The 23709-nt window shown below is 43.5% G+C and overlaps 2 protein-coding genes across 2 annotated transcripts; one reads left to right on the top strand and one right to left on the bottom strand.

Annotated features, from left to right (window-relative positions):
- Positions 1 to 5153: 5153 nt before the first annotated feature.
- On the bottom strand, positions 5154 to 12893 carry LOC115393857 (alpha-N-acetylgalactosaminide alpha-2,6-sialyltransferase 1-like). Its single transcript, XM_030098974.1, has 9 exons — positions 12744 to 12893; positions 12451 to 12662; positions 12044 to 12206; positions 11523 to 11685; positions 9005 to 9143; positions 8824 to 8927; positions 8523 to 8606; positions 7679 to 7778; positions 5154 to 6332 (listed from the first exon to the last, which is right to left on the bottom strand). The coding sequence occupies exons 2-9, from the start codon at positions 12538 to 12540 to the stop codon at positions 6273 to 6275; spliced, it is 903 nt and encodes a 300-aa protein (XP_029954834.1). The 5' UTR covers positions 12541 to 12662; positions 12744 to 12893; the 3' UTR covers positions 5154 to 6272.
- Positions 12894 to 14602: 1709 nt separating this feature from the next.
- Positions 14603 to 19232, top strand: LOC115393768 (alpha-N-acetylgalactosaminide alpha-2,6-sialyltransferase 1-like). Its single transcript, XM_030098873.1, has 4 exons — positions 14603 to 14637; positions 18620 to 18758; positions 18808 to 18938; positions 19145 to 19232. Exons 1-4 carry the CDS (start codon positions 14603 to 14605, stop codon positions 19230 to 19232), a joined length of 393 nt encoding a protein of 130 aa, XP_029954733.1.
- The last annotated feature ends 4477 nt before the right edge of the window (positions 19233 to 23709 follow it).

Raw genomic sequence — 23709 nt, 5'->3', positions numbered from 1 at the left:
ACGGATTCAGGTTGTGGAAGTATGAGAAAAATATGACTCGATCATCTTCTACCTTCTCGTCCAAAGCAACTCTAGAGTTAAAGCTTAAAACACTTCAAACTAAATGTTCCACAGATGAAGCCAAACCAGAGACTCCAGTGACCCTCTTCTCTTAAAGAGTCCTGCAAAAAAGACAACACGGTTTCTGGCGTCCATTTTATAGGTGACAAATAACACAGGACTGAAGTATGTCTGGCCAGACTGATGGGGAGGAGCTGTGGTTTGGACTTGGCGTCTCTTGTTGGACCATCTTCTCCCTGTGTTCGATTTCTTCCGATGGCATGAGTTACACCCTGTGAAGTTCTTTGTTGCACAGCGTAGGGGTGCTCACCGTCCTCCTGCGTGGCCACCGGACAATACATACTTTTTACATACAAATGAACTTTTTAAACATCTTCAGTGAAACTGACAGCTTAATCTAAACACTGACACAATACAGCTCAATACATTATTTTTCGTAGAATTCAATATAAGAGTCAGATGTGGCCACACCAGTCCAAAGTAATGACCACGCATCATACAGATGTCTTTTTTCCAGTTTTATTTCATCTGTCCTCCACCGTGAAAACTACAAAAATAAAGAAATACAAAACATTTGCAAAACATCTCTTTTGGCCTTAAAGTCTGTCACAAAACGTCCAACAGAGAATGTCCAGCAGTTAGACAGGTCACAACACACGTGGCTCATGAGCCCTGGGCGCAGAGCAGTCGTGTAGAACGCTCCTCTGTTGATCTTGCTGATCCTGTCACTAATCCTGCTCCCGGATTTCTACAAGTCAAGCATGGAGGTTTACCTAGGCAAACAGAGACTGTGTCTGTCCATAGTGCTCAAAGCATTAAAAAAAAAGTCAGTGGTAAAAAGCTTAACACCTGTACGAGACAGAATAACTTTTCCAGTTGGAAATACATAAAATGTGGTCTACTAAACTTTAGAGCAATCTCCACTAAATCTCTGTTAGTTAATGACCTTATCGGTGACAATAACATTGATCTCCTTGCTCTAACAGAAACTTGGCTTCAGCAAGATGACTATGTGAGGCTCAACGAATGTACCCCTCCAACCTATGTTAATTTCCAAACAGCGAGATCAACAGGTCGAGGTGGAGGTGTGGCAGTGATATCGCACTCCAGTCTTCTTCTTTAACCCAAAACTAATGTTAAATTCAACTCTTTTGAAAAGCTTAATACTGGGGATGGGACGAGATCTCGTGTCACGAGATCTCGCGAGATCGCAATGCCGCGAGGATCTCGCGAGATCGAATGCCGCGAGATTAAGTACGTTATATATAGGCAAAAACTCTTTATTAACTGGAATATTGACGGAATGATACATTACATGGCACACAGCCACATAAACACGCGCAAAACCCTGAATGTGCTCATATTCATATTAAAAACCCGGTCGAAAAGGACATGAAATACTGTTCTGCGCATGTTCTGCGCAAGGAATCTTGGTCTTTTGAGTACACAAACTACTTGAGATACAGTTTAATTGATACAACGTAAAGAAAATGTGCGGAAACGGTCGTTCAGTTCTTCTCTTTTATTGAAAAAACGGTGCATCGCATCAATGAACATTTTACCACGTCTTACCGGCTCACACTCTTTTTCTACAGCATGCAGAGAGAGCCTGCAGCGGCTGCGGCGCCTTCTTCCTCTGTGGTGTCTGTGTAAAATAAGGTTGAACATGCAACAGCGCACCTAATGGCATGAAGTGCAAATGCAGTCATGGCGTCGTTTTGTGCGCCGCGGTTTGAATGGGGATAGGGGAACTAGGCGGCCGCCTCGGACGCAGTGTAGAGCGGAGGGCAACGTGGCCGTACAAGGGGCACTCCGACCCGACACTCCATGCTCCGACGCTGCATGTGAGTACCGCGCTGCCCCCCCGACAACCTCAGCACCAAACCCCCCCCCTGGTCTGGGATCTGGTCTTTACATATGGGATAGAGGTCAGTAACCTAAATGTTCTCCCTCAGAACACCATACTCTCAGACCATTTTTTGATTACTTTTCAGGTTTTGATTGAAGACTACTCTGCTCAAAAAGATAAAATTCAGCTGATACGGATATTATCTGAAAAATCTGTGGCTCGGTAAAAAGAATTGATCCAACCTGCATTTGCTGCATTATCTTGTGAACTCACAGAAATGAGCTTATTGACCAGTGGTGATAATAGTGATCAGTTTGTTGACAGTGCTACGCACTCACTAAAATCTGCCCTTGACGTAGTGGCTCCGTTGCAGCTGAAAACTAATCGACCCAGGCGCGTTGCTCCATGGTTTAATTCTGAAACCCGTGTTCTCAAACATAAAACTCGACAATTAGAAAGACTGTGGCATAAATCTAAATCGGAACAATCTCTGAAGGCTTGGAAATGTAGCTTGTAAGCTATAAACAAACTCTTTTAAAGCAAGACATTATATTACTCTTGTTTAATAGAAATAAACAAAAATAACCCTCGGTTTCTGTTCAACACTGTAGCCAGACTGACAAACAGTCATACTGTAGTGGAACCAGTAATCCCAGAATCTTTAAACTGCCATGACTTTCTTAAATTCTTTAATGATGAATCATAGCCATCAGAGGCAAACTCAGAGAAGCGCTTTCCTCAGATTAAGCTCAGGGAATCCAGCCCTGTCGCCACCTGAAATACTAGATAGTTTTCTCACCAGTAAATGGGGATGAGATTACTTCGATTGTAATGTCTTCTAAAACTTTGACCTGTCTCCTTGATCCAATTCCAACTAAGCGTTTCAAAGATATTATTCCAGTTATCTTAAATACAATCTTAACTATAATAAATACATCTCTAGAAATTGGTTATGTGCCACAGGACCCAAACCACAGTTTGCAGTAATCAAACCACTGCTGAAAAAACCTAATCTTGATCCTGATATTCTAGCCAACTACAGACCGATATCGATCTGCCTTTTTTTTCAAAAGTTCGGGAAAAAGTCGTGGTTAAACAGCTTTGCCGCCACTACAGGACATAGTTTATTTGAGAAATTTCAGTCAGGATATAGAGCTTATCACAGCACTGAGACTGCATTATTAAAGTCACTATGACTTGCTATTGGCGGCTGACGCAGGTCTAGTCTCATCCTGGTTCTCCTAGACCTCAGTGCAGCTTTTGATACAATTACCACAATATTCTCCTGCAGAGGTTAGAAATGTGAGGGTGGCATCAGAGGAAAAGCCCTCTGCTGGTTCAAATCCTATTTATCTAACAGGTACCAATTGTGTTCACTTAACCAACAGTCCTCACCGTGCTCCAGGTCAGTTATGGGGTTCCATCAAGGGTCCGTGCTTGGGCCAATTTTATTTCTGTGTTATATGCTTCCTTTAGGGGGAACTAATTAGAAGTCACGATATCATTTTTCATTGCTATGCAGATGACACACAACTTGTATTATGTATGAAACCTGATCAAACTAATCAAATAGACAGACTCAGTGACTGTATCAGAGAAATTAAAAACTGGATGACTACGACTATCTCCGTCTTAATCCTGGCAAAACAGAGGTCATTATACTAGGCCCCCATAACTGAGAGGAGTCTCTGAACAGATTATCACCTTAGATAACGTAAGTGTATCCTCCTCCTCGACTGTTAGGAACCTCGGGGTCTTATTTGATCAGGATATCTCCTTTAAAAACACCCATCACCTGGCTTGTAAACAGCATATTTTCCACTTGTGCAACATAGCTAAAATAAGAACATCTACCTCGAAGCGATGCAGAAAAACTCATCCATGCATTTGTTTCTACTAGACTGGACTACTACGCAACTCCTTCTTGCAGCCTGCCCAAAAAGTGCATTAAAACTTTCAGTTGGTTCAAAAGGCGGCCGCCAGATTATTAACTGGAACTAGAAGAACGTGAACACTACTCCCGTTCTAAAATCTCTCTTCGCTGACTCCCTGTCGAGTTTAGAGTAGATTTAAATCCTTCTCCTCACTTACAAAATCCTAATGGGATGGCTCCGACCTATCTCCAAGATGCTTTAAACGCCTTATCAACCAATCAGAGCACTTCGCTCTCAAAATGCAGGGTTACTGGTGACTCCTAGAGTCTCTAAATGGACACTAGGTGGAAGAGCCTTAAGCTATCAGGCACCGTTGTTATGGAACCAGCTTCCAAGTGGTGTCAAGAGGCAGACACAGTCTCCACATTTAAGGTTAGGCTCAAGACGTTTCTCTTCGATGCAGCCTATGATCAGGTCAGCTCGGGATTCTAAACTAAACTATACTAACTAAATACTAGTTTAAATACTAAACTATCCACAAAGCTGCCCCAGGAGCGGAATGCTGTGGGAAGTACGGTCCACTGAGCCCTATCCTCTAATATCTGAATGTTATTCCCTTTAGTCCGTTCATTGCTTTTCCACCGGTTGTCCCCCCTTCGCGGGGGAGTCTTCTCGAGTTTCAGTTGCTGGACTTCCATTATTACGAGGGCCTAGAACAGCTCCATCCGGACTGGGAGGACACTCCTGTCGGTGCTGCCCACGGACTGGCTTCAGTTCTATCTTCTGAGATCCGTGATTCTTGTGCTAGACCGTAACAACGGACTGTACACAACATAGCCCTAGGCTTTACTTCTCATTGTCTCATGCTAGCTGTTGCCAAAGCTGTCCGTCCCTGGGAGAGGGATCCCTCCATACTGTGGTGCTCCCCAAGATTTCTTCTTTTCCCACTGGGTTTTTGGGGTTTTTTCTTGCAGATGTGAGGGTCTAAGGCTGGTGGTGCTTTGTTTTGTCTCGTTAGTGTAAATTTGACATATTAACATTATGCTTATTCACTGTTTTATTTTTACCGACCAATGTAACATGTGAAGCCCTCTGAGGCAACTGTTGTTGTGATACTGGGCTATACAAAAATAAATTGATTGATTGATTGATTGCTTTTCGTGAACTGAGCCTCATCTAAGCACAGCGCAGGAGGACTTGGGGTGCAGCCCTTCAATGGCAGTGTCTAGAATATTTTGCAATTTTCGTGAAGTTGCGCAGAGCGGCGAAGCCACGCTTCCAGCACAAAGTGTCACAGAAGAAGGAGAGAAAGTGGGTTTAACCCAGCTGAGTGGGTTTAAATGCACTGCAGTGAAGCACCTGCTAAATAATATGATTAAATAGTTTAATTTCCTGGCCACTCTGCCACATCCCAGACAGAGATGAATGAAGCATTATTTCTGTTTCTTTGTGCCACAATTCTGGTTAAATCACATAAATCATAAATGAAAAACGATCCTGTGCCTTGAAAGATTTAGGCCCTCCCCCTTGGCCCCTCCCCCTGAGCCCTACCCCTAGAAAAACGGAGTGCGAAGGGGTAGGGCAGAAAGTTAACCCCTCGAACCCCGGCGGGGTTAGTTCACTTTCGCATTGGCGGGGGCGCTCGTTTCCACCCGTGCATTCCAGGCGGGCAGTGTTGAAGAAACAGTAATTGAAAAGAACCCTCTATCTGTTGTGTTTGGTAATGCGCCTGGAATGAGTGGGGGTGTGGAACGATCGCTCCCACCAATGCGGAAGTCAATAACCCCACCCGCAAGTCATGGTCTAGGTTGACAGAACAAGCGGCCCTCGCCATCGGCCGCCACTGGATCATACCCCTCCATTTGAATTGTGCCTCTCGAGAATCTCCTTTGGAGGGGTGACTGGCCCTCCTTCTTGGCCCTCCCCCTACGTCATAATGACAAATTGGGACACTCCTACCCCTCCACGTGAACACTTGGGGAAGGGCCAAGGGAAGGGCAAATGAGATTCAGCCTGACTGCTTTGTCTTACAGACAGTCACATGACTTTTCTCATTTGTTCATGAAAGACACAAACAGATGAAAAGATTTGAGTTTCACAAAAGCTCTTTCATATGGAAACTTTAACCTTAAATTCGTGCCCAATACTTCATTATTGTAAAAAAAAAAAAAAAAACACTGTAACATCAAATTGTGAAAAAAAAAACAGTTACTACCCATCCCAGCTTCTTACGATAAAAAGTAAACCCGTCTTTGACACACCATGGATGCATTTGATACAATCATTCGTCAACAGAAACATAAACAATATGGCTCTCTTTTGAACCGTGTCCTCGGCGTGTCAAGGGCGGCGCTGGTTTTTCTCCCTCTGTTTCTGATGTCCTCTGATACAGCTTTAAAATTGTACTGTTGTGAAGCTTGTGCCACAAGCCCTTCTCGAGTATGTAGTCATGGTTGCTGTAGAAAGTCACTTTGGTCTTCGTCCCCCTTTCAACATAGTAGTTGGAGTATTTCATGTAGTCCTTGGTCATGAATCCGTACGCGTACCACCTGAAGGCAGCATGAAGACAGAAAGGAGGGGGACTCGGGTTTCAATGCAGATGATCTTGAGTTCTCTCTATCAGTTGTTGTCCCTTCACAAATAGTGTGGTGCTAAAAATAAATTGCCAGTTGTTCAGAAGTAATTACATAATTATAATTACGACAAAAAAAAAATATAAAACATTTGGTTCTGTCATGATTAATGAGATAATGATCTGGTCATTACGGAAATGCCTGCAGTGTATTTTACAAACAAAGAGACCTGCCCATGACAGTTACCACAGGTTTTCCAGATCTGCTGCAGATTTTTACAACCAACCCCGGCAACTCCAGCAGCTTGAGGCAGTCAGGGAGGCTGTTAAGGGTCATTTTTTTTATAAAAAGAAAAGAATGCGCAGCAATCAGAGGCCTCAATAGTCGAAGTCACTGCTACAGTTTGGGGTGGAGGCCACCATCAAGAATTTGTCCGCATGACGCCACACTGGCTTTTATATGAAGCACAGCACGTATGAGTTTTTCAGTTTCAACTTTAAAACAGGAATGACCTTAAGCCTTACACAAAAATAGGTGCTTGTTTTTCTTGCAACTGTATTTTATGTCTGCTGTAACAGTTTAGTTTTAAAGACTGCACGTACCATTCTCTGCTGGACGCGGTGTGTTTCTGTTAATGAGTTTCTTTTCTGTTCATCTTGTATACGTTTTTCTAACCAATTTGGCCTGTTTTAAAGTGATTGTGACTTTTTGTTGTATTGTTTTATTTAAAAGGATATTAAACACAATTCAATCCCTTTCATATATACCTTTTCTTTTGGTTTGTGATAGCTCAGTCCCCATGGTGCTTTTCATTGTTTACGCTACTACAGACCCAGGCACCATTTACATTACATTCAAGTGAAAACACAAAACCTTCTGAAAGGAGAAAGCACAAACAATGCTTTCCACTTCAGGGTTTTGAGTTTAAACGGGGCCTCAGTAACATATTCTTTGAGATTTCACATTATTTTAATATTGCAAAGTGTGGAAGGGTAAATTCAACAGAGATTAAACCAGCTTATGACTTGTGACTTGAAGCGTATCAGCACTTTTCAAACTCAGTACTTCTATATTCTCAAGGTTTTAATGGGTCAACATGTCTCTACAACTTGGAAGCCAAACCAAGAGACTTTCCTGTGAACCAGAGAAGCTCGTCAAACCTGTATCTTTTTGCACACTTCATCTGAAAGCAGTTTCCAGAAGTCAAAACAGTTAAGGAAATGTTATTTTTCTCATAACAAGGTGTCTCGTGTGATGCTCGGCTGGCACTTATGTATGACCCATAGCCGGTATGTTCATGAGTCATATGGACAGGAACTCACTGTGTCGCACGTTTGCAGAGCCAAAAAGATGGCAAACGCTCCATTGGTTGGTCTGAATATCGCCCAGTAGCGGCGATTGAGACTTTTTGATTTTAAAAACCTGCGGGAAATGAAGACAACTGGATGATCATGTACAAACCCGATAAAAGCTTTACACACAAAACCAGAGGGTCCAGTGGCCCTTTAAATGGAACATCTGGAGCATTTATTCACTTTAGGAATAACAATGACTTAGTTTCAGTGAGGTGAGACATGGAGATACAGTAGTGTAGCTTCTGCAGGATTTCTCAATATTGCAAAAAGTTATGCCACTTCTGCTGCACGGTTTTCATGACAGTTACATTAGTGGCAGCTTAGTAGACTACACATATCTCATTCCAAGTGTATTTTGCTGGAAGATCATACTTGAGTTCAGAGAAACTTTCAGCCCAATTATAAAACCACACCTTTTCTTTGTTGTTGCGCAGAATGTCTGTCATGCAAAGGAGACCAAGCAATTACGACCTATAATGACCACAGTCTCCACATAAAGCTAGTTTCAAAACAGTTTTTTAAATCATTGTTTTCTTTAATGTCACAGACATGACTTATACATTGAAAGCAACCTGCATATGATTAAAGGTTTCAACTGGTGCCTCTCTTCAAGAAAAACTTGATTGTTTGGTTTGTCCTTTTTTTTTCATCATGGTTTGCAAAGATGATGCAAATATCTCGGACATGTCGTGTATGTTACGCTGACCTCTTCAAGACTTGTTTCTGTAGTTCAAGCAGTGTTCCTGACAGTTTAAATGAAATCAAGCAAAACAATCCGGCTCTCAAAACAGGATCGTTCTGGGATACTGACCTGTTCTTGACGTACCGGAGGAAGTCCTGGTGCAGAACATAGAAGCGGGTCTCATTGAACTGACCTGAGTAGAACTTCCTTGGCCTGAAGGTTCAAAATGATAAGAACAGTAAAGATCTTTTTTTTTAGGCAAAAGCGTCACATAATGAATGTATTGCTGCAGAAAGGTCATTTATATTAGAACATCAACAATGAAGAAGAAATAATAAACGTCTATTTTTCTGCTTTATTTTACAACACAAAAAGTCAATGCAACAAAGATCAGTTAAACCACTATCTTGATGAAAGGCGGGATATTTACTCCTTGTTGCGGTAGGGACCCTTAGTGATTTTTTCTCCTTTGAGAAGACCGTTGAGCCAGTTATAATCTCTCTGCCCCTCAGGAATCATCACATATTTGATACCCTGTGACAGTACAGAAGACATTGTTATGTGTGTAAAGAAGGAAAAACGTTTGCAAAAACCTTTTCCAGTTTCAGCACCTCATCATGGGGGGCAGCCTGGTATCCATATTTCTTGAGCAAATAGAGTGATGTGGTGATGGAGTGAGCTGTATGAACATACACTGATGTCCTGTTCCCCACATCCTCCTCATAGCCCTGAGTGATTGCACCATTCATCCTGCCACACAAACACAACTAGCATTATTTCAGCAGGTTAATTTTCACCAGGGCAAAGTTTATGATCCTCCTGAGTTCACACATGTCATAAAATAGAGGCAAGAGGAAGCTCCAATGTATAGGAACAGTGCATGTTACCAGGTGCTTCCACAACATTCATGCTGGAGACAGAAGTGAGGATAAACAACATTTTTTGTTGTTTTTACAAACTTTCATTTCCAGTTTGTGTTTTTGCGTAACATATTATAATTATATGTCTTGCAACTCAGTGGTGTAACAGTTGGAGTGGTTTATGCTTTTGTTTCAGGCTGTATAAGCTTGCCTTACACACATCAAACAACACCAAAAGTTGTGATCTTTTCACCTGAAACTCATAATTAAGTGCAAATTTCAATCAAAATTTCCAACTTGTAAGATGAACCTCGTGGTGAGTTTGACTGATTGCAGTTTCACTTACATTCTATCCTATTGAAGCCGGGTTTGTTTACTGTGCTTCTCACTTTTCTTGCTAGATTCTCATTATATGAACACACCGACAAAGCATGTATCATACAATAACACACTGTGTGTGCCCGTGTCTTTGTTTCCTGTAAAACTCATTTCTCACTGTGTGTTAGTCGTTTTAACCGCTGTCAGAGCCTGGATTAGCTGTTGGAAATCTTGTGCAAGACGGGGCAGTGACTCGTGGAAGGAATTTCATCATCTTAGACAGGGCAGACTCGCCGTGAAACGTTAAATCAACTTAACTTCAAAAAAGATCAGTTGTTCATATCAAGTTTATTGATTATTCAACAAATCTTGAATTTTCTAAGCGATTATGTCTCTTCCCAATGGTTTATAGCGTCTGTACTTTCGGTCTTTTTCGTTTGAATTACAACCAAAACCACGCCTGTCCTTTTCACAACTCACAATACAATATGAAGCCAGGTACTCAATGAGGTGAACTTCATCAAGGCCTGAAATTTCAAGCTCATTGACGATAAACTGGCCCAGCAGACTGGGATTGTAAAATGAGCTTATTTTGTAATCTGAGCCTGGAAACTTTGTTCACTGTGAGAAACTGTTGTTGTTGTTTTGGGTTTTTTTTCCCCTCAAATGCATTTATTGATGCAGAGGCATGCTCATGTGGATGTATTTCTCCTTTGTGGCATAATATAACAAATTAAAAGATTTGCTTCTTCAATTCTGACATGAAGGAAAACGTTTAATCATACAAATTATTAAATTTCACTCTGTTGTGCTTTTTCCCATTTCAGCATAAATGACGATAGCCAACATTTCTATCATCGGATACATTTAACTGTGTGGCCATCGATTATGTTGATTTAGAATCTAGGTACTTTTCTATGCATGTGATTCACGGCAGATGTAAATCTACCGGTGTAATACTTCTTTCAGAAAAACAGGACTTCCAGATGAGCGCTGCCTGTGCTCCAGTGACCTGATGAGACAAATGGTCTCTTCTTACACGTCTGTGCAAAGAAAAAGAACAAAAGGCCTTCCAGACCAATACGGGGGGAGTACATGAAAGGTGGAGTTTAAACAGCAACAAAACCGGAGTGCACTCATGATTACAATGCAAACGATTAGTCCAAAAAGTTGAGTGATTGATTTTTGGTCACTCCTTCGGTCAATACAAACTGTTCATCAAACATCCTGGAATTACTTGCCCCCCCCTCGAATTCTCAACAAACTCAACCTTCAGTATGCACACACTGGCATATGGATAACAGAAGCTCATATAACCAAATGCAAAGAAACCACAGTGTTAAAACATGAATTTTAGGATCTAGATAAAGAGCAGGGTGGAGGGTGATGGCAGTGAGGCATTCATGGAGGAAAAACTAACAAAAAAAAGAAAACAAAGGTCACAAAGAACAAGCCATTGTGATCAAGTAAATATTTGATCTATTTCGAAACAGAGAGGTTTCCTCAAACAGGTCACTCAACATTCATACATCATTACCTTTCATAGAAAGAGTGTAGTGTCAACAAGGTCCGAACTGAGGAGCTTTTAATGGTATCAAATGTAAATAAGCCTGCAGCTTTTAAACTGAATATTTAATCTGTTCAGTCACATCAGGGCGCAGGCTGACTGTCACGCTGACAGCATCTCACATCTGAAACGGTTCCACCAGCTGGTCAGTCAGAGTGTCAGCTCAGTAAAACATCCCATCCAGATGATATTTCTCAGACTACGAAGGGCAGGCAGCATCCACAGAAGGAAAATAGGAAAGTAGTTCAGAAAGTAGTAATGTCAACAAAGGACAGTTTTAATCTGCTCCCCCCCCTTCAGTTTAGTCGCATTGCTTTAAAAGTCCATCGCAAATCATTTGATCCTAAACTAAAGAAAAGTGTTCTCCACTTTAGCTTTCCTTACCGAAAGACGTAATCATGAGCGTCAATCTCTGCCCCCATTTTGGAGCCGTTGAGGATTCCTCCAGTCCCCACCACTGCACAGCGCACACAGCCGTTGCTCCCTGGTTTGGGGGAAAGCAGTGGCTCTTTGGGCTTTGGAATCAGTTTCAGGACAGGGGTCACATCTGTGAAAAGCAACACAGAGAAGCATGTTTTTGCAGCATTTGTTTTACTGCTGGCTGTGTCAGTAATTGCCCGTTTCAGATGATATTTTACCTGGACCTTTGACCTCATTGTAGCCTTTGAGACTAATTTAATTTTAATCACATCACATCTACCAAACAAAGAAAAAGGGCCACACAGTGACCTCAGAGTGCTACAGTTGTTTACTTCACAAAGACAGTTGGATAGGGTTGCTCTGGAAATCCAGAGACAAAAGGAAATCTCATAACCATGATCATCCCACGATGACTTTAAGTTTGTTACAGCCAATAAAAGACATGTTCACAATGTTCCATGAGGAGAAGTTCCCAAGTAACTTACCCTCGTATTTATACTCCATAAAACCAAAGGGATTGTTAAAATGTGAAAGCCGGTTCCACTCGCTCATGTTGATGCTGTCTTTGTGTAGAAATAAACGGACGTTGGGAAGAAAAGCCTTCATGAAGAATTCATCCTTTGAGTTTCTCAGTGACTGGGCACACATCTGAGAAGAAAAACACATCACAAAATGAACAGGAAAATGATGAACTGACTTTAAACCTTATAGGGGTTAAACAAAACAACAACAAAAAAAGAACGAAGAAATTCAAATGAGCCCTTTATGTAAAAAAGAAACAAATCATGCTCGCAGGCACAAAGCTGATAAATGAGCAATTTCAGTCTCCTCAACCTCACATCCCTCAGGTTTATGTGGTTTGTTTCTTCCCATCCTGTCTTTGCATGCTTACTGCGGGTCGAGGGGGGGCATCCTGGTTATAAACATCATCAAAATCCCACACAGGAGCCTTCTCAAACGATTTTTTGTCGAGTACGGGCATCGGAGTCTCGGATTAGGTTTCGGCTCTGTCACCAGGGTGGCATTTTCTCCTATAAACAACACTGTAAAGTGATTTTCAAGTGAACTTCTGTTTCCTCCATGTTTGTTCATGAAACTTTCCATCTGAAAATGAACATCAAACCACATCAAGAAATTTACCAGAAAAAAAATGAAGTACTTTCCTTCAGTTAAAAACTTGCTTACCTGTAGCTGTTGGACATTTGTCCCCATGTTAAAAACAAGTATAGAGATCACTGATACAAAAAAGAGAAGTACAAAAATCCTAAAGACCTGAAAAGCCATTCCTGAGAGGTAAAGGACTAGATTATCATTAACCATCAGCCAGGTTGCTTTCCCTTCAATATGCTCAAAGGTGAGCCGCCTGGGTGTTACCTTATCGTCAAGGCGACTGGGCAGGGCTGACTCACAGAGCACTGACACACAAAACCATGCGTATTCGCTCTCTCTCTTTCACACACACACACACACACACACACACAAAACACACACACACACACAATCCACCGTCATTCAATTTTGGTTTATTGCACAAGAAAAGCTAATCATAGTTAATTCATCTTTGGGAAAATCCCTTTTTTCACATTTACCCATTCTATCCTACCCATCCCATGGTGGTGTGCCGCATTAAGGCACTCCTAGGAGCTGATGGGAGTTAAGAGTCTTACTCAGGGATTCGAACCTCATCATCACGATGAATGTAAAAAAACAAATATATATATACATACATATATATATATATATATATATATATATATATATATATATATATATATATATATATATGTATGTATGTATGTATGTATGTATATACATATAATATATATATATAATATTATATATATATTATATATATATATTATATATATATATATATTTATATATTATATACATATATATATACCTCTGGTGGACCCACCACCCGCTGATCGAATCGTAGGGCTGGGTGCAATGTGGATTGGGTGGCAGCCGACGGCAGGGTGCCCGGCGACCCGATCCTCAGACAAAGAGACTAGCTCTAGGGACATGGAATGTCACCTCATTGGGGGGGAAGGACCCGAGCTTGTAAGGGAGGTTGAGAGATACCGGCTAGATATAGTCGGGCTCACCTCCACACATAGCCTGGGCTCTGGAACCCAACCTCTGGAGAAGGGCTGGACTCTCCACTTCTCTGGCGTTGCCCGCGGTGAGAGGAGGCGGGCTGGTGTGGGTTTGCTTATAGCCCCAGCTCCGCCGCCATGTGTTTGGAGTTCACCCCAGTGAACGAGAGGGTCGCATCCCTGCGCCTTCGGGTCGGGGATAGGTGCCTCACTGTTGTTTCGGCTTATGGGCCGAACAGCAGTGCAGAGTACCCGGCCTTCTTGGAGTCCCTGGGAGGGTGCTGGACAGTGCTCCGACTGGGACTCCATTGTTCTGCTGGGGGACTTCAACGCCCACGTGGGCAGCGACAGTGAGACCTGGAAGGGGTGATTGGATCGCATGGCCTCTCTGATCTGAACCCGAGTGGTGTTCTGTTATTGGACTTCTGTGCTAGTCACAGTTTGTCCATAACAAACACCATGTTCGAGCACAGGGGTGTCCATAAGTGCACTTGGCACCAGGACACCCACGGTCGGAGGTCGATGATCGACTTTGTTTGTCGTGTCATCTGACCTTCGGCCGCGTGTGTTGGACACTCGGTGAAGAGAGGAGCAGAGCTGTCGACCGATCACCACCTGGTGGTGAGTTGGATTCGCTGGCGGAGGAGGAAACCGGACAGACTTGGCAGACCCAAACGTATTGTGAGGGTCTGTTGGGAACGTCTGGTGGAACCCTCTGTCAGCATGGTTTTCAACTCCCACCTCCGGAGAGCTTCTCTCATGTCCTGAGGGAGGTTGGAGACATTGAGTCCGAGTGGACCATGTTCTCCACCTCCACTGTCGAAGCAGCTGCCCGGAGCTGTGGTCGTAAGGTCTCTGGTGCCTGTCGTGGCGGCAACCCCCGAACCCGGTGGTGGACACCGGAAGTAAGGGCTGCCGTCAAGCTGAAGAGGAGTCCTACCGACCATGTTGGCTCACGGGACTCCAGAAGCAGCTGACAGGTACCGGCAGGCCAAGCGAACTGCACCCGAGTGGTTGTGGAGGCGAAAACTCGGATCTGGGAGGAGTTCGGAGAGGCCATGGAGGAAGACTATCGGTCGGCCTCGAAGAATTCTGGCAAACTGTCCGGCGCCTCAGGAGGGGAAAGCAGGTCTCTGCCAACACTGTTTACAGTGGAGGTGGGGTTGCTGACCTCAACTGGGGATATCATGGACGTGGAAGGAATACTTCGAGGACCTCCTCAATCCCGTCGCCACGTCTTCCGTGGAGGAAGCAGAGGCTGAGGTCTCAGAGGTGGACTCGTCCATCACCCAAGCCAAAGTCACCGAGGCGGTCGGTAAGCTCCTCGGTGGCAAGGCACCGGAGTGGACAGATTCGCCCTGAGTACCTCAAGTCTCTGGTTGTGCAGGGACTGTCTTGGTTGACACATCTCTGCAACATTGCGTGGCAGTCGGGGACGGTGCCTCTGGACTGGCAGACCGGTGGTGGTCCCCCTGTTTAAAAAGGGGGACCGGAGGGTGTGCTCCAACTATAGGGGATCACACTCCTCAGCCTCCCCGGGAAAGTCTATTCCAGGGTACTGGAGAGGAGGATCCAACCGTAGTCGAACCTCGGATTCAGGAGGAACAATGCGGTTTTCGTCCTGGTCGTGGAACAGTGGACCAGCTCTACACCCTCCATAGGGTGCTCGAGGGGTCGTGGAAGTTTGCCCAACCAGTCCACATGTGTTTTGTGGATTTGGAGAAGGCGTTCGACCGCGTCCCTCGTGGTGTCTTGTGGGGGTGCTCCGGGAATACGGAGTCCGGGGCCCCCTGTTAAGGGCCCTCCGTTCTCTGTATGACCGGAGCAGGAGTGTGGTCCGCATTGCCGGCAGTAAGTCGGACCTGTTCCCGATGCATTTTGGACTCCGGCAGGGCTGCCCTTTGTCACCGGTTCTGTTCATCATTTTTATGGACAGAATTTCTAGGTGCAGCCAGGGGCCGGAGGGGTTCCGGTTCGGGGACCACAGGATTCATCTCTGCTTTTTGCAGATGATTTGTCCTGTTGGCTTCATCGAACCAGGACCTACAGCATGCACTGGGGCGGTTCGCAGCCGAGTGTGAAGCGACAGGAATGAGGATCAGCACCTCCAAATCCGAGGCCATGGTCCTCAACCGGAACAAGGTGGCTTGCCCTCTCCAGGTAGGTGGAGAGACCCTAGCCCAGTGGAGGAGTTTAAGTATCTTGGGGTCTTGTTCACGAGTGAGGGACGGATGGAGCGTGAGATTGACAGGCGGATCGGTGCAGTGTCTGCAGTGATGCGGTCGTTGTATCGGTCCGTTGTGGTGAAGAGGGCTGAGCCGAAAGGCGAAGCTCTCGATTTACCGGTCAATCTACGTTCCCACCCTCACCTATGGTCATGAGCTTTGGGTCATGACCGAAAGGACAAGATCCGGATACAAGCGGCCGAAATGAGCTTCCTCCGTAGGGTGGCTGGGCGCTCCCTTAGAGATAGGGTGAGGAGCTCAGTCACCAGGGAGGAGCTCGGAGTAGAGCCGCTTCTCCTCCACATCGAGAGGGCCAGCTGAGGTGGCTCGGGCATCTGTTCAGGATGCCTCCTGGATGCCTCCCTGGGGGTTTTCTGGCATGTCCCACCGGGAGGAGACCCCGGGGAAGACCCAGGACACGCTGGAGAGACTATGTCTCTCGGCTGGCCTGGGAACACCTTGGGATCCTCCCGGAAGAGCTGGAGGAAGTGTCTGGGGACAGGGAAGTCTGGGCATCTCTGCTGAGACTGCTGCCCCCGCGACCCGGCCCCGGATAAGCGGCTGAAGATGGATGGATGGATGGATGTATATATATATATATATATATATATATATATATATATATATATATATATACATATGTGTATGTATGTATGTGTGTGTGTATATATATATATATATACACACACATATGTGTGTGTGTGTATATACACAGCCCTGCTTCAACACAGCTGATTGCAATGAGGCTCGTTATCAGGCTTTCTGGTGGACTTGGCCATGAATCTTCATTAGATTCAGGTGTGTTGAAGCAGGGAGACATGGAAAACAAGCAGGGCGTCGGCCCTTCAGGACCGACTTTGGCGTATGGCTGCCATAGGCTTTGGTTGCTTTGTTTTCCTGGACTCCTGCCTCTACTTTTCTCTCTTGAGTCTCATTGATTGCCCACCCGTCCCACTTCCTTCAAGGATTCACTTCACCTGCTTTGTCTCTCTCTCTCTCGCTCTCCTTCCTTAAGGGACACAACATCTTAGAGAATTTCAGTCCGCTTTCACAACTCCACACAGCACTGAGTCAGCATTGCTCAGGGTTTTTACCGACAGCCTTTAACGACTCTGGTGGCAACATTGTTCTTATTCTGCCGGTCATCTCACAGTGACAAACACCAGCTACTGTAGCACCTGAATATCCAAATGTCCAGGCTGGCTGAGGGGAGTGAAGTTTGCATGTTCTCCCTGTGCGTGCATGTAATTTAATTTGGATATTTCGTTCTCCTCCCACAGCCCCAAAACGCTGGCTTGACAATCACTGGGACCGAGAGGAGAATATGCAAAATAACCCACACAAATCTCCGCTGGATTTCAACTGGGGAGACTTTTCTTGCTCTGAGAGCGCTAACCACTGCACCACAGATTGTTTGCAGCCCAATTCCAGTGGAAAAAAATAAAATCAAAAAAACCCAAACAAAAGATATTGATGCAGCTGCAGATTCCTGAAAAAAAATGGAGTCTTAATATACAATCTACATAAACAGACTGTTTCTCTCAAATACTGATCCCAAATTTCTCTAAATCTGTGAAGAGCACTTTGCACTGAGCACTAATTCTCCTGTCAGTTCATCCACTGTCAAAATAATTGTCTAAACAGCTTCTTTTGTAGCAGCTGAAAGCTTAATGCTTTTCACTAACTCTCACATTCCTTCTTGTTTCTTCCAAAATCACACAGTTGAATTAATGGCAGAGTAACACAGGAAATGCTAAAAACTCCCCTCAGTATATGCAATAAAGAAAATAAATATTTTATCTACACTGTGATTTCATATACGTCTCACTGAAGGCATATTTCATGAAGACTTTCATAGCTGCAATTTTTTTTGACGTTGTTGAGGCTTTGCACTTCTTTTCAATCACACAAATGTTCACTTAGTCTGACAATGCAATCAACTTAATTGGCTTTTATAGGATTTGCAGTTATGATTTTATTGTTCTATAATAATAAAGGTATAAATATGTGATATTAGTTGTAATCTTCGCCTTGTCTTTTCTGTTGCAGTGTGACTGAGGGTTGGGAGAGGCGCTCTGCGCCACACCGACTCCTCCTTGTGGCAAAACAGAGGAGAGTCCAGAGAGGATTAACTAACACCCAAAGGTGGCTGCTGGAGTTTACAATCAACACCTGCTGCGCCGTGAGTGAGTGGAACCGGCTCTCACACTTCAACAGCCCATTTGCATTCATGCAGTACAAGTACGACGGTAGGTCGATGTGAGACGATGGGTGATGAATGAATAATCTAAAAGCAGAAATCACTTGATGTAAATGGAAAACCGATGTTTTTTTCCTCTGGATATTTGCCAAATGATGCCTGAGACTGATGAATCATCTCTGAATTGGAGAGAACATATTTGTGTGCAAGAACTTTATCTATTCTTGAGTTTCGTCTACTTACGGCATCTACTTATGTACTTATAAATGCTTAACTAATGTCAAAGAATAAGTTGATCACTTACAAATGCTTTATTAATGATTTACTAATGCTTTATAGTGTGCACTTATTACAAAGTGGTACCAAATATCATATTAGAGAAAGTAAGAAACACAAAAACAAAAGAAATTCCAAAAATATTCTCCCTGACCTGCCACCTTAAAGTGGTGGGGAAGGAATTAGCACTACAAAAATGTGAATATTGATCCAGAAGTCAGCAAGCAGAAAACGTCTGGTTTTGATGTCTTTTTCTAACAGGGTGAACGGAGCGATGACCACAGGCTTTGAAGCAGACGTCGGACACAGAACATCGGTCTACGTTCACTCTGCTCACTCCATCGTTAAATCACCACAGTTGCTGAAAAAGTTTGGATACAAGTCAGCGCCACATGATGAGGTACTGAAACTCACAGGATACTGGTGTGAAATGGTTTTTGTTCCCGTAGCATCGTCTTCAACTCTCCTCCCTGACAGGTATAAAGTATGTGATGATGCCTGAGGCCATGAAGGATTTCCAGTGGCTTGAGGGTCTCCTCAAAGGCACAAATGTGACTTCTGGAGCGTATTGTGGAAAAATGTGAGTCCTGATTTGCACATTTTCCCTTCATTTTCAGTTAATATTGTGGACATTGCTGAATCAGCTGCCTGCTGTGATGCAGCTCCAGAACCTGGTGGTGCACCCCGGGAGTCAGGCAATGAATTGACGATGTTATATAATTGAAAAAAACAAAGTTCAAAAAGAATAATAATGTGAACCATTCTGGCTGTATTTCCACCCTTAAGGCCCAGAAGTTATTACTCCGGGCAGTTCAACGAGAGTCGCTTCTACGTTTTGCATCAGGACTTCATGCGATACGTTCGGAACAGGTGAGCCTCCTCCAACAATCGCAATGTGAATTTTCATGTGATGCAACTTATAGTCTGTAATATAACTTCACAAGATATTTGAGTTGCATGATGATGTCTCAGGAATCGAAAGACTGAGAGTCGGGTTTGAGGAAATTGAAATGTGTGCATGCCGGCTTTAGTAAAAGTCAGTAATGAATAAATCTTAAATACCAGACATGCAATCAAATCCAAATACGAGTGTTTTGTTTTAACTTCTTTCTGATCGCTCACAGGTTTTGAATGTCAATGAAGATGGAGTCTAAACATTGGTCAGTGGTTCAACCACACCAACGGGGCTTTGACTCTCTTCCTGGCTTACACACCTGTAACATAGTAAGTGAAAATTTATTTTAAAGCAACACTAAGGAACTTTCAGTTTTTGTTGATTTTGGCGGCGCCAGTGGACAAAAGCGGTAGTGTTTTGCCTGAAGGAATACTCCAGTTCCCATGAGGACGAGCGCATGACGTCATAAAATGCTGCTCCTGGTGGCATGCTGTCGGGCTGAACTCGAATACATTTGCTTCCAGTGGCTGTGTGAAGGACGGATAAAGACGAGGTAATGAATCTAATGGTGGCTAAACAATGTTATATCATGATGTGACGCATGCCGTAAAGCAGTCCGCACATTTGGAGCTTTTTAGTGTGCAGGGTTCCTACCACCCTCCTCACAGTTGCTTTGTCCAAGTGAAAGCAATACTGACGCCCTCAGCCCATGACAGAGGGACCATTCAACTAGTTGTAAGTCGATGTTTCATAACAAAAGATATTAAAATGCTTTATTAAGGTTGAAAAGTTCTTTAGTGTCGCTTTAAGTGCTCTGTTTATTTGTAACGGGGGTTACAGATGCGTCGCTGGCCGAAGACCGCTCCACTGGTCACTGAGGGTGGGGGGGTCCGATGGCAGAGCAGATGCACCCAGGGCTGATTCTGCTTTCATTAATTGGCTCACCATGGACCCACACTCGTTCATCTGTTGTCCCAGATGATGCAGGTAACCCTCAACAGCATCCAAGTGTTCCTTGGGTGTGGCGGGGCGCCTCTCTGCTGGGTCTGGGGTCTGGCCGGATTGTTCTGTGATGATTGGAGTGCCATTTGACCCAAGCGCAGAGAGACGGAGACAAGATGAGTTTGCACAGGTTTATTTAGTGCTGAGAGTCACAAGGACTGCAGCCTGGCCGCAGTGCTGCAGGCAGGCTCAAAGTGAGGTTGAGGCGTGGCGAGGTCGTGGCGTGGCGTGGCGAGGACGTGGCGTGGTGTGGCTAGGTCGAGGCGTGGTGTGGCAAGGTCGAGATCGAGGCATAATCCCTGACAGAGAATGGCTGAGCAGGAAGGAACCTCTGCTGCAGCACAACAGACAAGTTAGGATAACGATCCGGCACGGACCAGGTGGCTGGGAGAAGTTTAAACAGGCAGGCAGAGTGGCAGTCCCCAGCTGAATGCAATGAGAAATCAGCAGGACCCAGGGAGACTGGGATTGCCCATGGAGTGCCACAGCAGAATCCTGACACACATTTCCATTTGTCAAACTGCAATTAAGACAAACTTAGAATACGTTTTAACCATTGCAATCTAAATTTCTCCAGAACAGCCCCTATAGGTATTCCTAACCCACCAAAGCAAAGGCTTCTTGTGCATCCAATCTGAAACAGCTGCTGGATTGGATGCTTATATAATACGAAAAAGCTGTCTGATACTGTCCAATGCCAATCTCAAAAAGCCTGAATTAATTAGTTCTGCTGTAATGACAGATATTGGCCTCAGAGGAAGTTTACCTTTTTTTATCAGCAGTTTCTGTTCCTACGCTTTACATTAGCAGATTGCCACAGTGAGCCACTCCCTCATGAGGGTACACTTTGACACCTTTCTACCTGTGAACAGATGCTTATCGTTGTTTAATAGAGCCTCGAATCTCCCAGGCATGGCTGTCCACATCCAGCTTTAAAGTGCAGCATGTATTCAAGAGTCACATCTGTACACTGGGTGGCACTAGTGACTTCTCAGTCTGAGGCAGTCATCACAATGTTTATTGTTGCTGACAACTTTAGCATTTACGAGCATTTCTGTTCTTTATGTTAGACTGAGAGCAGGGATCCTTCTGAAAACTATGTAGTCATATTTTCAATTGTTGTGTTGCTTTTGTGTATACATTTGTCGAGGGCTTTCCTCTGAAAAATGACAAAATGATTGTTGATACATTTTGGTTTAATGATTTAATGATTATGCCTTCGTTCTCACTTTTGCTCTCCTCAGGTAAACCTTATGGATTCATGACTGATGACTACAAAAAGTACTCTGACTACTATGTCCAAAACACAGTTATGAAAAGAATGTCCATCATGCCCATCATGATTATGAACTCGAGTTAAATCTGTGGAAAAAAACTTCATAAAAGAAAGATAATGAAGCTGTATCAAAGAAAAAAAACAAAAACACTAATGTCGTTCACACAGTATTTTATTTTTGATTTATTATACCGTATTTGTATGAGCCACTGAGTATTATTTAATCTCTGTCGAGCACTACTGACCCCGTGTGGCAGAATCAGGAACAGCAGGGCGCTTCATTTTATTTGTGAAACGTATTATTTCTGCATTTGCTGTCACAGTGGATTTCAGATGTCCAGTGAAGAAAAGAAGCCTGCTGTGACAAAATTAAATGGTGGATGAACATCATTTGGAGCGCTTAGGATTTATCTGCATGAATTAAAAAGCTTTGGGTGCTTTTATAACAGAAAAAGGATCTGATTTAAAATAGGACACAATAATTTAAATACTAACTGTAATAATCAATCAGAGTCATTCCAAGTATATTCTTAACAACTTCTTCTCTAGATCATATCTCACAAAACTTTGTAAAGTCTTAAAATACAAAACTGCAAGACATTATAATATTCTTCAATATTTCCATCTTCTTTCTGCTTTTGGGAGTTCAGGTTACTGGACAGTGACTGAGAGTACTGTGGGAGGAAAATGGATCACCATTCAAGAACGTGCAAATTTAACAAAGAGACTAAATTCAAACCTGCGACTTTCTCCTGATAAGGCAGGAGTGATGGTCATACACCCCCGTGCAGCCACCACAGCTCCTAAATCGTATCCCTCTCTGAACTGCACATTCCAAACAAATTGAATTTCATTGTTTTTTTTAAATGTGTGGTAAATTTTGCTGCCATGCACTGAAAGTTTTCAAATAAAAATGTATCAAAGACACGTATGGTTTTACTTTACTGCCTTATTTGAAAATCAAGCTTTATTTCCTTTTGAAACTGGATTTCTGGGATTTTGAATCCTTCAAGTTTCAGTAATAATGTGTGACACAGACAAGAAAAAGCTTGGCTGCTGAAAAAGGGAAAACAGAAACAGTGCAGCTTTGGTCTTTTTCCAGTGATTCAGCTCAATAAACTTCTTGAGCAGCCAGATGGCTTGAAAGCGGATTTAGGTTGTGGAAGTATGAGAAAAGACTCGATCATCTTCTACTTCTACTTCTCGTCCAAAGCAACTCTAGAGTTAAAGCTTAAAACACTTCAAACTAAATGTTCCACAGATGAAGCCAAACCAGAGACCAGTGACCCTCTTCTCTTTAAAGAGTCCTGCAAAAAAGACAACACGGTTTCTGGCGTCCATTTTATAGGTGACAAATAACACAGTACTGAAGTATGTCTGGCCAGACTGATGGGGAGGGGCTGTGGTTTGGACTTGGCGTCTCTTGTTGGACCATCTTCTCCCTGTGTTCGATTTCTTCCGATGGCATGAATTACACCCTGTGAAGTTCTTTGTTGCACAGCGTAGGGGTGCTCACCGTCCTCCTGTGTGGCCACTGGACAATACATACTTTTTACATACAAATGAACTTTTTAAACATCTTCAGTGAAACTGACAGCTTAATCTAAACACTGACACAATACATCTCAATACATCTGTTTTTATTTTTCGTAGAATTCAATATAAGAGTCAGATGTGACTTGTGGCCACACCAGTCCACAGTAATGACCACGCATCATACAGATGTCTTTTTTCAAGTTTTATTTCATCTCTCCTCCACCGTGAAAACTACAAAAATAAAGAAATACAAAACATTTGCAAAACATCTCTTTTGGCCTTCGAGTCTCTCACAAAACGTCCAGAAGAGAATGTCCAGCATTTAGACCGGTCACAACACAGCAGCTCTATTTTCGTGAACTGCGCCTCATCTAAGCACAGCGCAAGAGGACTTCGGGCACAGCCCGTCAACGGAGCGTGTCTACAATATTTTGCAATTTCCGTGAAGTTGCGCAGAGTGGCGAAGCCAGCTTCCGGCACAAGTGTCACAAGAAGAAGGAGAGAAGTCAGTTTAATCCAGCTGAGTGTAATCTTGATCAATCAAATGAACACCTCTCCTCATTTTTAAATGCACTGCAGTGAAGCACACTGCTAAATAAATATGATTAAATAAGTTTTATTTCCTGGCTGCTCTGCCGCATC

Source organism: Salarias fasciatus, chromosome 8 (assembly GCF_902148845.1).
Source record: "Salarias fasciatus chromosome 8, fSalaFa1.1, whole genome shotgun sequence".
NCBI lineage: Eukaryota > Metazoa > Chordata > Actinopteri > Blenniiformes > Blenniidae > Salarias > Salarias fasciatus.
The sequence above is the reverse complement of the archived record's forward strand: the minus strand, read 5'-3'. Positions and strand labels throughout refer to the sequence as shown.

Coding starts and splice junctions, on each gene's coding strand:
- LOC115393857 (XM_030098974.1), bottom strand. CDS start 12,540: ATGCCCGTACTCGACAAAAAATCGTTTGAGAAGGCTCCTGTGTGGGAT. Junction 11,686..12,043: donor TATGGAGTATAAATACGAGG/GTAAGTTACTTG, acceptor TGCTTTTCACAG/ATGTGACCCCTGTCCTGAAA. Junction 8,928..9,004: donor AGGCTGCCCCCCATGATGAG/GTGCTGAAACTG, acceptor GTACTGTCACAG/GGTATCAAATATGTGATGAT.
- LOC115393768 (XM_030098873.1), top strand. CDS start 14,603: ATGTTGGCTCACGGGACTCCAGAAGCAGCTGACAG. Junction 14,638..18,619: donor ACTCCAGAAGCAGCTGACAG/GTACCGGCAGGC, acceptor TTTTTCTAACAG/GGTGAACGGAGCGATGACCA. Junction 18,939..19,144: donor GGAGCGTATTGTGGAAAAAT/GTGAGTCCTGAT, acceptor TCCACCCTTAAG/GCCCAGAAGTTATTACTCCG.